Below are 14,547 nucleotides of genomic sequence, written 5' to 3' on the forward strand. Positions count from 1 at the left end.
TCTTCACCTGCGCCTGTCAGCATTTACCTTGCAGAACGGGAAAAGGGGACAGACGTGCCCTGCTAACCCCGAGCCTTCCCCCGCAAAACACTTCCGTGTGGCCTGGCGGGAAAGCCAGGTTTTACTGCGCTGCGCTACCCTGCCCTGCGGGGCCAGAGGGGAAAGGTGGGCTCACGGAGGACGCAGAGGCAGCCGTGCGGAAGCAGCAGTCCGACCGCCCCTTCCCGGTCGCTGCGCTCCCGCCCCGCTCCAACCATTAAGCCTACTCTCGCACCGCCCCTTTTCCGCGCCGCAGCGCCCCCGCGCGGCGGCACGGCTCCCTCCCTGTTGCCACCCGCAGTGACGTGTGACGAGGTCTCTCCGTTCAGTCCTCCGATTCGTCGCTGTGCCTCGCAAACCTGCCCGTCTCCGGCGTGTGATTGGCTCGGGGGCAGGGCGGGGGGAGGGCTGGGCAGCCCGGGCCGGTGGCGTTTGGAGGCGGCCGCGACGCAGATGCCAGACCGGTGCAGCGCACTTATTGTCTGAGCTCGACGTCCCGGCGATAGCAGTTTGTGGGGTGGGAAGGAGGCGGGGGATCGGCACCGGACACCGGCATCGGGCACCGTCCCGGGGCGGAAGGAGGAAAAGAAAAAGGGCTGGGCAAGGCTCTGGCTATCGGCAGGAGGCGCGTGCGTGCGGGGGGCGGGGTCTGCGCGTGCACTGTCGTGCGGGTGTACGCGCGCGGGGCGAGAAGACGCGGGTGGGGGAGGGAACGTGGAAGAGATTTTATTATTAATCTCTTTCCTGGGCCTTTGTGGCTGCGGGGGGTGGGCCTGGGAGTGAGGAAGAGGAGGAGAGGAGGAAAAGGAAGGGAGGCAGGCAGGCAGGCAGTGCTACGGTGGCGATAGTGGCGGCTGTTGTTGCCGCCGTGAGGTGGAGGGACCAGCAGTCCCTTTAAACTAGCGAGAGCCGCAGGCCCAGCCGCGCCCGGCCGCTGTCTCCCGGCCTCGAGTTTGAGCGCGGCGGCGGAAGGGCGCTTTGTGCGGGCGGCGCAGCCCCCTAGCTGCTCTTCCTTCCTCCAGCCTCCTTTGCAAGAAGCTTTCCCTCCTCCGCGGGGCTTCGGGCGGCCACGGAAACCGTCGTCGCAACTCGCCCATCCTGGCTGGTGGGTTATTTTCCTTCGCCTTAGCTGTGCTTCTCAGCATGAACTAGAAGCCGGGCTGAAAGGAGCAGGGGGCTCTGGCTGTTGGGTGGTTGTGCAAAGGCGGGCAAGGGGCAGCGGGGGCTCCCGGGCCCGCGCGACGCCTGAAGGGCCGAGGCGGAGCGCGAAGGGCGGGCGAGCCGCGCTGCGCGGCGAGGCTCTGTGTCGGTGCCGGCCTGCTCGGGTGGCTCCCTGTGCCCTCGCCTCGTCGGAGGAGAAACGGACAGAAAATGGCAAAGTCTGGAGGAGGCGGTGGCGGCAGCGGGGGACTGACGTGGGTGGTAAGTTTTGAGGTCGTGTTCTGTTGTGTTTTGCTTGTTTATTGTTTGTTTGTTTGTTCTTTCTTTTTCATCTTGTGTGAAGAGGGCGGGCTGGCTGTTAAGCCAGAAAGAAACTTGACGGCTGCAGTGAAAGGGGAAGCGCTGTATGGCGGCTCGATGGAGGGGTCTGGGGCGCGGGGTGTAGACTTGGGGGGAGAAGAAGACAGACGGGGCTTGCGGTTGGGATGGGCCTTACAGGAGGAGAGCTTGCAGCCGCGTGGGGGCTCCTCAGGGCGCTCGGTCCTGCAGGGAGAAGGTATGTCTGTGATCAAACAGGTAGGAAATTTCTGTCTTGGCTGGGTCAGTAGGGCTGTTTTGTAGTTACTGTCCTGTAAATAAGATGTGGTCTGGCTGTCGTCCCGTAAACGTCGCCGTTACTGCCTTGTAATGCTAGGACATAGTCTTTGCAGGCTACCAAAAGGGGCTTCTTTCCCAACTGTGAACAAAACAATACCTGAAGTTCCTAAGTTTCTGAGATGGGTAGGAGGAGGCTTTCAGAGACATTCAGGAGCCTGGAGCTGTGTGCTTGCTGTTGTATCTTGGAATTAATTGTTTTCTAAAAGTTGTAACTCTGTAAGCGGGTGAAGAAGAGGGATTTTTAAGACTTTTCGTGGGTTAGTCCAAAGTTGTAACAATTGAAAAAGTGCAGGTCATAACTGACTCTGGAAATGGTAAATTATTTTGAGCTTTTCTAAAGTCCTTTGAGAGCATTAACCCTGACTTACAGTGCCGAGGGATGCTCTTCGTCTGTAATAGTAGTGGATGTTCTCTGATTTCGGTAAGATCTGAGGAAGGAGGAGTGAAGATGACCTGAAGGGATCTGGTTCGGCCAATCAATAACTTGCTTGCCGTTCTGTATAGAGTACAGTAGAGGGTAATGTCTTTAATGTTTAAGCAGAAGACAGTATGTCTTGATAGATGGTGAGGTAGCTGCATCTTTAATTAAAAGTTCCTATCTCTATAAAGCATATGCCTCTATGAAGTCTTATTGAAGAGAATAATACCAAACTCGTTCTTCTGTTGTGTTTGCATCTTTGAGCTATTGAAAAAGAATGGGAATAGCACTATTGGGGTGAAGAAAGCCTGTGTGTTCTGATAGTGAACTATTTATGCAGCTCTACTGTATTTTATGTTGGCATTTTTTGTTGTTGTTTGGGTTTTCTTTTCTTTGTTTTCATTTTAAGCAAATGGCAGCATGGAAAGGTATATTAAAAAATGAGCAAGTTTCTGGATGTTCCACTTGAAATGAAACACTTCAGATATGGGAACAGCTTAAGTAGAGAAGCTAAAATTCTTTTCCTTTCCTTCCTGCAATATTGTATGAACTTTGTTTATTGTGATCTTTGGATAAATCTTCAGAATTAATATTTTTACCACGCAAGTTGTACCAAGTAATTGAAAGTTTTACAGAGCATATAGAAAACTGCAGAATGAAGTGTGAAAAATCACTGGAGAGGCATTTTGAATGGAACATGTTCTTCAGTGTAATGGAGGTGAGCTTACAGGGAGTCAACAGTTTCCTACAATTGAAAACAGTCAAACTTTTCTCTATAGCAGTACAAATTGAGTTGGAGTAGATGTAGAAAAACAGATAGATTTTACTTAAAATTTTGGTGTTTTTTTTTTTTTTATAAAACAGTAGGGTGTTGTTTCTTTCTCTCAATTGCATTTTAAATGCTGAAGACAGGACTTCTGAGCCAGTTGCTAAAGCAAAACCTGTTCAATGTCAGCTGCAGAACGCTGGCATACAGAAGAGCAATATTGTTGTGGCAGCAAAATGGATGGAGCAGCAGCTAGTAATTGGCTTAGTGTGCCAGGCTGAAAAAAGTGGTAGTTCAGGTGATGGTTCACAAGTAGATGCCATATACTGACCTTGAGGATGAGAGGGACAGAGCTAGGGACACTAACAGTTTCAGCCATCTGGTTTTAATTTGCTTGCCATAGATCTGCTGGATATGCAACTACTTGCTATTTGCTTGTAAATTGCTTTGAAACTGCTTTGATTTATTTTTTTGTTAAAAGCTGCTTACTAGTGTGTTGGAACCACTAGTTTCCTAGTGATGTAGTTTCTTAAGACTGTGTTAAACAATTGAAGGGTAACATAAGTCTTCTTGTGAAAATGGAGGAACGCTTAAAACTTTTCCTTTTTTCCAAACTAGGAAATGCAATATACATAACCTGATGGTCACCTTTTAGTAAAGGGTTCAGTGTAGGACTGTATCTTTGATTGTTATTTAAAAGTCATGCTTGTTCATTGGCTCACCGAACTAGGTGAGATTTGCCTACAATTGTGCAAAACACGCTTCACGTGTTAGAGAATTTACCATAAAGTGATTTTTTTTTAATGAGAACATCATACAAGCATCAGGCGATACCTACTTTTACTTTTAAAAGCAAGGTGAACCAAGAATAAATGGAAACAAACGGTACAGCATCTGTATTTTCTGCTACCTGTTGTGGAAATTAAAGAAGTGTGACTAGCAATGCTTAGCTGGTAAATAGGCATAACTACCAGTGATGAAAACACACACGAGTATATATACTGAAAACATTTATTGGGCAAATCATTTAGTGTTATATTACTGAAAATAAACCAAGATAACTTCTGATTTATCAAATGTGCTACTTTGGTTTTTGTCTGGTTACTGAGTTTGATTTTCATTTTTAAATCAGCTGTGGCTCCCTGCTCTAATAGTTGGCAGAAGGTGGAGTTTTGATTGTTATTAATTACTTTTGGTGGATAATTTCCAAGGGACACCTGTGTCCCAGTTTGAACTGGTTGCCCATAGAAACGCCACAAAGTTGCAGTCCTTCAGAAGGTACAGAGAGTCCAGGAGGTGTACCAGACTGTGTAATATTTCTATTTCCTCCCATATATCCTGCATCTCTATAAATATGGCTGCAAAGTTATTGTCTTTCTCTTTCTTCCTTTTCCTCTCCCTGGATGCATTGAGCTACCTTATCTGGTGTGGGAGGAGGACGGTTCCAGTCTAGCCTGTGGCCTTCAAGGCCTAACTAATTTTTACTGCACAGTCTTGGCCTGTTTAGGTTTAATGCCAGTAACCAAGGGAAGGCAGTTTCCGGCCTGGCCAACCTGAATCCAGCCTAGCAATGGGAAGGAAGAAAGAGCCTTGGGGCATATGTTAGACCCCAGGTGGGAGAGAAAAGGAGCAACTGAGGTTAGGCTGGTTGGGGGAAGGTTTTTGGGGATTTTCATGTATCCTGTATATGTATTAGGTGTTAAAGATTCATGTATTCTGTATTTTCTTCTATATTTTTTAATACCATTTTTGTATTTCTCTCCAATTCAGCAGGAGTCCCTTTATTTTACTTGCTTTGGAAGTAAGAGTATTCTGTCCTCTCTTTAAACCAAGACAACCTGCAAAAGCATTAAGCTGTATTAAGAGTTAAAAAATAGGCATCCCTAAGGAGAGGAATTTTCATTGCTGAAACATAACAACACTTTCTAACACTAGAAAAACTTTTGACAGAAGTATTTGTATCTTCAGCCTTTGTGTTTAGGGACTACAGAAAATGTACAGGTACAGTGACAGTACTTCTTTTTTTCTAAAAAAAATTATATATATATCTATCACTGTGCCTTTCATAGTGATGATGAAGCCATTAAGTAATACTGTGAAGCGTGTTGGTTCTGATAGGATGGTAATGCCCACAAAAGCTGTGGAAGAGTGTTTCAAACAAGCATCATTTGCTTCTTTCAATGTTTCGAAGTCTTTCTACTTAACCCTAAGAGCTACATAAACTAATAAATGAAAGGTGAGACTCCTGATAAGAATTTAAGATTTTAAACACTCCTTCCTTTTTCCTGCCCCTTGTGGAAGGGATAGGTTTCAGTTCCAGGAAATACTTGCTTAAAGTTACTATATGATGAGGGTAAATGTGACTTGAAAAAAAAAACATTAAAATCAGATCTGTGTGCTAGTGTAAAGAACTCTCCTTTATTATCGTTATTACTGTTTATTATCACTTTACTAGCTTCAAAATCTGGAGCAGGTGGTTCCTACCTCTAAATGCTTTAGACCACTTTAGTTGCCTGTCTGGCCCCGGGTTAAAGCTCAGAACTCAGAATTAGTTTTCTCCTCTTTCCATTTCTTTGTGTCAAACCTTCTGTTTCTTCACTGGCTGAAGCTAGGCCTACAACAGAGTTGTTACATGTACTGTGTTAGTTACTGTTTTGTTTTTGCTATGTAGTGTCTGCGAAGGGGAGAGACAGTGTTACCTTATTGCCAAGTCTTCTTGTAGAGCTTTTTGCTTACTTTTTGTAACCATCTATCTTTTCTTTTGCTGTTGTATTGACTGGAGAACTGCGGGGGTTTGTAATGCGTTTTGTAGGCTTTGAGCAATGTAGTGCATCAACAGCTGGGAAGCAGCTTTTGTTGCGTTTCTGATTCTGGTGCCCTTAAGGAAGCAGTGTGTTGCAAAGAGATGTGACGACTTCTGAATATTCTAGCACTAGAGGGAAATGTCTGTGGCTAAATTGGGTGAGTCAGACACAATAGCTCTGAAGAGGGATTTGTTAGATGTTATGGCTTGCTTGCCAAATGAAAGTTGTTGCCTCTTACCCTCCACACCACCATCCAGTGAAATACTTTGTTGTCTTCTTACTGGGTCCAGTCTTTGTGTTAGAAGTTTGAGTATTTCTGGATCAAAGAAGAAATAAAGATTATACCAAGTAGATATTTGGTGCTTGAACAAGATTTGGGCTACCTCTGTCTGCAATTGAGTCATTCTTACCACTTAATAACATGCGTCTTCACTCCAAGTATTCTGAGCTGGGGTGAAAGCTTGTTCTGGTGTAGGTGTTTTTGTTCAAAAAAACTGTTTCTTTGCCATTTTCTTCAGGTAGTTCAATAATGAGTATTCAGAAGGTGGATGTGAAAAGCAGGAAAAGATTCTGTCCCTCCTCAGTAAGTGAGGATCACATCTGCTAGTTTTGAAACTTCAGTGTATTTTGAAGTGCGTGGTATTAAACTTTTGATGTGAGAATAGCTCACATAGCTTCATTTAATAAAGCTATTCTAAAATGCTGCCTGCATCTTAATGCAATTTCATTTTACATGTAAATACAGTTTGCCACTGAAAGGAAGGTAGTGCTTTTAATTACTTTGTTAAAATGATAAATCTGTGTCTTTGTTACATCTAAACAATTCTAATATGTGGTTGGTTTTTGGTTGTGGTTTTTTTTTTGTTTGTTTGGTGGTGGTTTTTTTTTTTTTCCAGCAAGAAAAAAGGCATTAGCAAAGCTAGTGTAAAGGCTGCTTGAGTTAGCACATGTTTGAAAATTTAATCTCTAAACATCAGATTTATGTTTTCCTGTGTTGGATACAGTTTAAAATGTGATTGGGGCCGGGGGGGGGGGGGGGGGGGGGGCAGGAAGAGAAAGGGGGTAAAAGAAGATTGAATTGCTTAATCCACTATGTATGTTTTTTCCTGATTTGTGAGGTAAAATAGCAATTAAATTTTTAAGCAGTTGTCCTTGCGTGGAAGCTCTGTCTCTTGAAGAGGTATTGATTCCTTTTATTTTATGTTTGTTTGTTTTAATGACTAAATGGATCTGGTTAAGTTGAAGATTCCTGTTCCTTCTTAAAGACATTGAACAGTTGTGCGAAGGTATATTAAAAACTCTACAAATGTCTGCCTTGGTGAGGTGCCAAAAAAACACCCCAACTTTCTTAATCTGTGAAGTAATCTTCAAGGAGAGGGAAAGAATAATATTCTTTTTCTCATGACAAAAATCACCAAAGCTGTAAGATAATACAGAAAAGCTATTTTCTCAAAATAAAGGAAGCCAAGGTAAAGTTGTGTGGGGGGGCCGGAGGTAAAAAACCACAAAACAAACAAGCCCTCTTGCAACCAGATAGCTTGATATGTAATGTTTCTATAAAAGCAGTTACAGTTCTGGTGTTCCTTAAGCAAAGTATCTTTACCTGCGAGAAACTGCATGGCGTGAGCTTCACTGGAGTTACTGAAAAGCAGCTTATTAGCCTCTGGTAGGTCTGGGGTATTTTGACTTCAGGGATGATAGTGTAGTTGTGTATGAACATTTCAGTTTTGTGTTTATTCCCTTGGTTGTTGTATATCATGATCTAAAGATACAGGAATGGCAAGGTGTCTGGAGAAAAGTGGTACCATTTTGGACCAGCTGATGCAGAAAAAGTTTTAGTGCATGCAGTCATTCAGGGTGTTGCTGTCATGCATCACTACAGGGCTGTACCTTCGCTGAGGTCTTTTGTTTGTTTTTGTGTGGTGGGTTTTTTGTTTGGTGGGTTTTTTGTTGTTGTTTGGTTGGGTTTTTTTCATACACAATTGTCCTAATTTAAAAGTCTTTTCCACCACTTATGTATTATACTATTATTATGGAAACTTTGGCATTTTATATCACAATCTTTGACTTAAATGGAGGCAAGTTGAAATAAAAAAAGAAGGTAGTTACTCTGTCATAAGCATGTGTAAGTGCATGAGGAATCAACTGGGAGGGAATTTTGTGGTGGAGAGAAACGGGGGGAAGTGCTCCAGATACTTGAGAGAGGGCAAACCTGAAGTTGTGTCATATTAACCTGCTTTTCCTGACATGAATTAAATCTTTCAGAATATGCCATGTAGACTTTCTTTTCCAGTTTAGTGACTAAACATGTAGGTCAGGTAACAGAAAGATGATGAAAACACTGAACAATTTAGAAATTAATCTCAACATGTATTTGGTATTATTTCTTGGCTCTGTTATGGAGGAGCAAATTCTTCTGCCAAGATGCAATTCTTAAATTGCCAATTAGAGTTTTGATGGTCTTCAAGATTGTCAGCATTTTTTGTGATCAGACCTGTAAGTCTCTTCAGAACTTCTGTAGCAATGTTGTTGGAGGAGGATGGATGGCTGCGTAAGGGAGAGTTTTGGAACAGTGCTCAGGCTTCTTTGACTCATTACTGCCTCTGTTTCCCTTCTGAATTGCTGTAAATGTACTGAACACCAAACCTGTTTCCTTCTCATGGAGGTTGATATGGGATTGAGACTAGAATATGTAGTGTATTTGAGACTTATAAAACATTTAGGATTTGTTGACTCTCCAGAGGAGCAGGTGACATTGCATGGTAGGAGTTGAGCAATTAAATTCATGCTGTTTTTTTTTTTTTTTTGTTGTTTTTAAAAGACGACTGGATTATTCAATATGTCAGAAAATAGTATACTTAGAAGATACAGATTATCAGGAAACGTGACCGTGTTAGTGTAGACACTTCTAATAATAAAACAGCAGGTGCATATGTTATTGTGGAGCAAACTGTAGTATTTGAAAGGAAGTTAGGTGGTCATTATTCATAAATTTTGTGTTTGTTTGGGATAGTTTATAAAAGGAAAAAACACTAATTTAATTTGTGGTACCTTATGTTAGGTAATTATTTTACTACTGCTTTTCTGTTGAAGATTCTAGGGATCGGTACTATTTGTCATATTGTAGTCCTTTCTAGGACACCATATTTGTAGAAGTACGAAAACCTCAAGGGTCACAGTCAGTGTTTTAGTATTTCAATGCAGGGTAAGCATGCAAATAACATAAAGGTGTATCAATCCTAATACCCTGAAAGCTGGTATATTCATGAGAGTTCAAAAATTTGTTGTACAATGGGGAGCTGCTTCCTAATGAAGAGTGTGCAGTTGGTTAAGTAACATCCAAGTAGTATTTGGGTTCTCCTCTTAATAATGCAGAAGCTGACTAGAAAAGTAGAGTAAAATCTTTGTGTGGGCTCAGACACAACTACCAGTGTATCACAACTTTTAACGCCTGTTCCATGTTGCTATGCCAGTTAACAGGAGCTGAAAAACTTGCCTGTTTGATTTGCTCACACTATCTATTAATATCTTGAATGTTGTCTTACTCATGCACAAAGCTTTTTTACAGTTATTTTCTGCAATTTGTTTATTAGTCTGTAGATAGTTCAAAAAGTTCAACAGACTAGAAATACCTTATGTTACAGTATGGGCCCAGCTGTCTGTAGAATGTGGAAGAATGGATTACAGTGCTGCTCTAGGCATGAAATGTCTCTCATACAACCTGAATGAGTTTTAAAAATTTTGTTCCATCAGAGCATCTATCAGGTTGTGTTATTCCCCTTCAAAGTAATCTTTGCAATTGGGAAATGTAAAAGTGCTGAGAGTATAGAATACTTGTGTAGCACTCAAACTGGTGGTGCAGTAATCATTCAAAAGGGCAAGGATATGGGAAACACTTGAGTTATAAAGAGGTGCTGCCCGATGCTGATAACCTAAAGTTATGTCAGCACTGTCATGTTTTGGGTAACATCCTGACATCTGCTTGTCTCAGAGCCCCATCACTCTTACCCGAACTGTTATCATATAAAGGGGTGTCTGATTCTCAGAATGAGTTTTCTTTGGGGAAAAATTACAGAATGTTTAGGTAATAATGTATTTGTTGTCTATTTTTTTAAGGCAAGAAGAGGTTATTATAATCCAATATATAACAACACACTGCAGTTAAGTGCATGTTATCTGTAGAATTCCCTGGTAATTACCATATTGCACCAATAAACTTTATTGAGGTGTAGCTTATTTTCTTCAGAAGATGTAGTTTTATTTTGAACTGTAAGTGGTAGAAAATCTACCACATCCCTACTTTTAATTTCTTACTTAACCTCCCTAGGTTTAGCAGCTTAATTACTCTCAAAATTTGCTGGTTTATCCCACTCAATGTGCTTATTCTGCACTTCAAGGGAATGTAGGACATGTGGCATATGCTTTTCTTAATTCTTGTGTCCCAGGGCTACATTTGCCTTCCAGAACAATCATTGCATATAGTGTTTTTAGGAGGCTAAAGCATAAAAGCCAATGGTAACTTTTTGTTCACGTACTGCTGCCTCTTCCCTGTTCATTTGTGCTTGGTTGCCAGCGTAGAAAATTAACCTCTTGTTTTGCTGCCTAATATAGGTAGAGTAAAGAAGAGCAGATACAGTTTTTTGTTTGGTTGGGTTTTGGCTGTTTGGTTTTTTCCTGTTTGTGGTTTTGTTGTTGTGGGTCTTTTTGGGGTTTTGTGTATGGCATCTTGGTTGTGTGTGTTTGTGGTTGTTTTGTTTAAGATAGTTTACAGTGTGGAGGAAAAGACAGTGCCCAACACAGGATTAAGGCTGTGTAAATAGGGAGACGCATGTTTTTCAGGATTCTCAACTTCTTGCAACAGTGTGAATTTCTGCTACTTAAGAGAAAAACTTCCACTTAAGTCAAACCAGAGATGTATACTCCAGTTATTGGAACATTGAAACTGATGATGAAACTTATGTTCTTTGTTGTAGTTTAGTGTTTTCTTGTCTCTTTAGCTAGGTATAGTTTTTCTCTGGGGCTGCCGAAATGTCCAGATAAAACGTATTAACATTTAGAGTGTTGAAGTACAGCTGTTTGCAGCATAGGTAACCAAACTCAGCATGGTGACTCAACACAACTTCAAAACACAAAGGAAGATGACATGACCTATTTTTTTTTGTCAGATAAAGCCAATAAAAAATATCTGACTTAATATGAATGTCACACATGCTCTGTTATTTGCAAAAAATTTCAATGGGGGAGACTGTAAGAAGAAAAAAAAATGAAAAAGGGAAAATGTGAAGAAAGATGTCAAATTCACATATGGGAGTTGTTAGATTGAAGGTAGACAGTAAAGTTTGTTACCAAACTCTCACCTGTGAAAGGCTACTTGAGTTTTTACTCTTGAGATCACTAAAACGAAGAATGACTTAGTCTTTGCACAGTACTAACTACAGTTGTAGTAAAACCAGCTCCAGAACAACTGCAGTCCTCACAGTCATGCTGGAGAAAATGGTTATGGTAGTGTGTACAACAGTCTGTATGGAGTAATCATGCAGCAGCTGCTATCACAGAGAATCAGTATGTTTTCCCATGCAGTTACTGCTAAGCTGTTTAAATGTCTTAAGATGCTAGCTATGTCACAGTACAAAGTGTAGCAGGGTGCTTCTAAAGAAGGATGCATGAAGTAAGCTACAGCATTCCGAACTACCCAAGAATGGTCATGCTGCTGACTTACACATATGTAGATGTATATATTCATCACTTTTCTGCAGGGTTAGAAATTCTGAAAGATATAGAATCTGTAAAAATCTTGAATTCACAAGAATATTGGGAAAGGCAAACATTGTGTCTAAAAATAAATTAAAATTGGCAGCATTAAAATTGAGAAGCAGGTCCTGAAAATCGAGTAACCTGTAAACAAAAAACCCCAGACTTACTGTGGAACAGAAGACTTCAGCCCATTGGCACTTGGTTAATTCTCTTTAGGAAGATCTTTCATATAGGACAGAATACAAAAGGCATTCTTGAGACAATTCCAAAATACACAGGAAACAATTGCCAGTTTGACACTGCAGTTTAGTGCTGGCTCAGTTAAAATAATAATAATAATTAAAAAAAAAAAGAATTTTAAAAGGAGGGGAGGGGGAGATTTTGCTTTCTTGCTTTATTTTTTGTGTTAGGTAGTAGAAACTCAGCAGATGAAAACACTTCAATTTTTTAAAATTTCTAAGTTATTAGGGAAAACATAATGGAAAGTCCACAGAAGATATTTGTGTCCGCAGATCTATGGCACTGATTCAGTGGTGAACATTTTTTTTGGATGACCTCTTGTAATGTCTTGAATCAGAACAAACAGGTGAACTTGAACCAGTGGGTTAACCTGTCTGTTCCCCCAACACAGAAGTGGTGGTGGTGGTGGGTGGGAACCAACACACAAAACCAAACTGTGTTGAGACAAAAAATATGAGATAAGAGTTTACTGAGTAAATAACTCTTGTCCTGGTTTTGAGCCACAAGCTGCTCTGGGCCAAGGGACAGAAAAGATATTCTACTCCTTTTTGGGGAGTAAGAATAAAAATGCTGCACACTGATTGGGAGTTTAAATGGAAATTCTATTTAGAAGTATATATCAAAGGGCATTCAGGTAGAATGAATACATTGACAAATTAGGCTGAATCTACCAGGCTACAACCTTTCAGAATCCTCCACCCCTAGCAGCCTGAGCAGGCCAAAAGTGTCCTTCTATTAGATTTAGGCCTACCAGGCCTTGTGATGCATCTCAAAATTCCCCTCACAGCCAGAGCTGTCTCTCCCCACACAAACCATCAGATAAGAGGCATGAGCCCTTCTCGAGGAGGAGAGAAGAGAGCAATAATCAGCTAGACACTGCCTTCAATAGTGGCAATGGAAATTGGAACAGAATAATGTGTTACAAAATCCTGGCGTGACTGGGTCTGTCCCTTAGGACTCTCTGTCTTTTGGAGAACTTTGTCTTTGTGGTGGTCTTAAAGATACCTGAGCCTCAAAAGGACCACTCATGATCAATTACCTTAGCCAATTTGCAGAGAAAGTACGGTGCAAAGCAGCAGCGAGCCAAAAGCCCAAGCCAGAAAACTACTCCACCATCCTTCCTTGTCCCACTGCCATCACAGTGGAGCAGCTAACACCCAAAGCAGCAATCAAAACAGGAAGCCTCCCATGTTACAATCTGGACTTCGAGTCCCATAATACTTTGCTCTAGCCAGTACTTTCATTTTTGAAGCTGGCATGAGTGCAACCTGAAGCTGGCATGGTATGGATAACAGCAGCAAATTCAACTCAAGCCATGACACCTGGAAACATCACTTGAAGTCTAAGAATATCCATTCAAGACAGAGATACAGAGACTTGGAGTTGGTCTTCTCCTTCACAGTACAGCACAGCCCAAAAGACTTGGTCTGGGAAACTGCAGTTTTGCAGAGTTCTGATGCTCATGTACCTGGATAATAATGTTAGTTTGTGTAAATAAACATTTTGTGGCTTCTGATTTTATGCTTGTTTTTATGGTATGTTAAGTTATATAAGTTCTGGATGTTTGTAATGAGTATGTTTTGCATACAGAAGATATGCTATACTTGGAGAATTGTGCAAATAAAATCTGTCCTGCTCTATGACAATGAACATCATCAAATATTTAGGTAGAGCATACTGACAAGGTGTTCATGCTATCTTAGTAAAAATTATAGAATTAAAGTTCTTAAGACTTTTTGTTCTTGTAATAATCATTCACCAGGAAAAAAACAAACAAACTTATGCTACTCTTGTGGGTGTCCTTTGCTGCCTGCTTGCCCCCCCCCCCCCCCCCCCCCCCCCCATTTCCCCTTAAATCAGACTTTATCGTGTTATAGTTAGTGTATTATAAAAGACAATAGGCATAGCTATCACAAGTAGAATGACAGAAGATACTACCGCTGAGTTAAAGCAAGCTTCTGCAGCACTAGTTCTCTCTAGGGAGCAAAGTTTGTTGAGGTGTGACCTCTGAATAGAATAGAATAAACCAGGTTGGAAGAGACCTTCAAGATCATCGCATCCAACCTATCATCCAACACCACCTAATCAACTAAACCATGCAACCAAGCACCCTGTCAAGTCTCCTCCTGAACACCTCCAGTGACGGCAACTCCACCACTTCCCCGGGCAGTCCATTCCAATGGGCAATCGCTATCTCTGTGTAAAACTTCCTCCTGACCTCCAGCCTGAACTTCCCCTGGCACAGCCTGAGACTGTGTCCTCTTGTTCTGGTGCTGGCTGCCTGGGAGAAGAGACCAACCTCTGCCTGTTTACAACCCCCCTTCAGGTAGTTGTAGAGAGCAATAAGGTCACCCCTGAGTCTCCTCCTCTCCAGGCTAAGCAACCCCAGCTCCCTCAGTCTCTCCTCATAGGGCTTGTGTTCCAAGCCCCTCACCAACTTTGTTGCCCTGTCAACATGACAACAGTCTGGCAGTACTGTCTCAACAGGTACAGTTCTGATACTCCACCCATTTCTTACTGATGCGTTGAAGAGTGTAAGATCCTCCACGTTATCAGACTTTTCTCTGTAAAACAGAAATACATTTCCTTGCATTGTATTGAAGGCAAGGGCTTGTATGAATCCTTTACCAATAATTCTAATCCATAGTCATTTTTCACAATCTAGAGGTACTGTGTCACAAGAAAACAGACTTTCTGGTCTGCTGGCT

General features: G+C 41.8%; 1 protein-coding gene across 3 annotated transcripts in view; it reads left to right on the top strand.

The window, feature by feature from the left end:
- The first annotated feature begins 736 nt into the window (after window positions 1-736).
- TOP2B (DNA topoisomerase II beta) overlaps window positions 737-14,547 on the top strand; it is a 59,207-nt gene continuing 45,396 nt past the window's right edge. For 2 of the 3 annotated variants that reach the window (XM_068152269.1, XM_068152270.1), the window contains exon 1: window positions 739-1,461. In XM_068152269.1, the coding sequence (XP_068008370.1) occupies window positions 1,411-1,461 (51 nt within the window). In that variant the 5' untranslated portion in view covers window positions 739-1,410. Of the gene's footprint in view, window positions 1,462-14,547 lie in introns of all 3 variants that reach the window. The other variant, XM_068152271.1, reaches the window with a different exon arrangement.

Source organism: Melanerpes formicivorus, unplaced genomic scaffold, assembly GCF_026170545.1.
Source record: "Melanerpes formicivorus ecotype bairdi unplaced genomic scaffold, bMelFor1.0.p_v2 SCAF_23, whole genome shotgun sequence".
In the NCBI taxonomy this organism is placed as follows: Eukaryota; Metazoa; Chordata; class Aves; order Piciformes; family Picidae; genus Melanerpes; species Melanerpes formicivorus.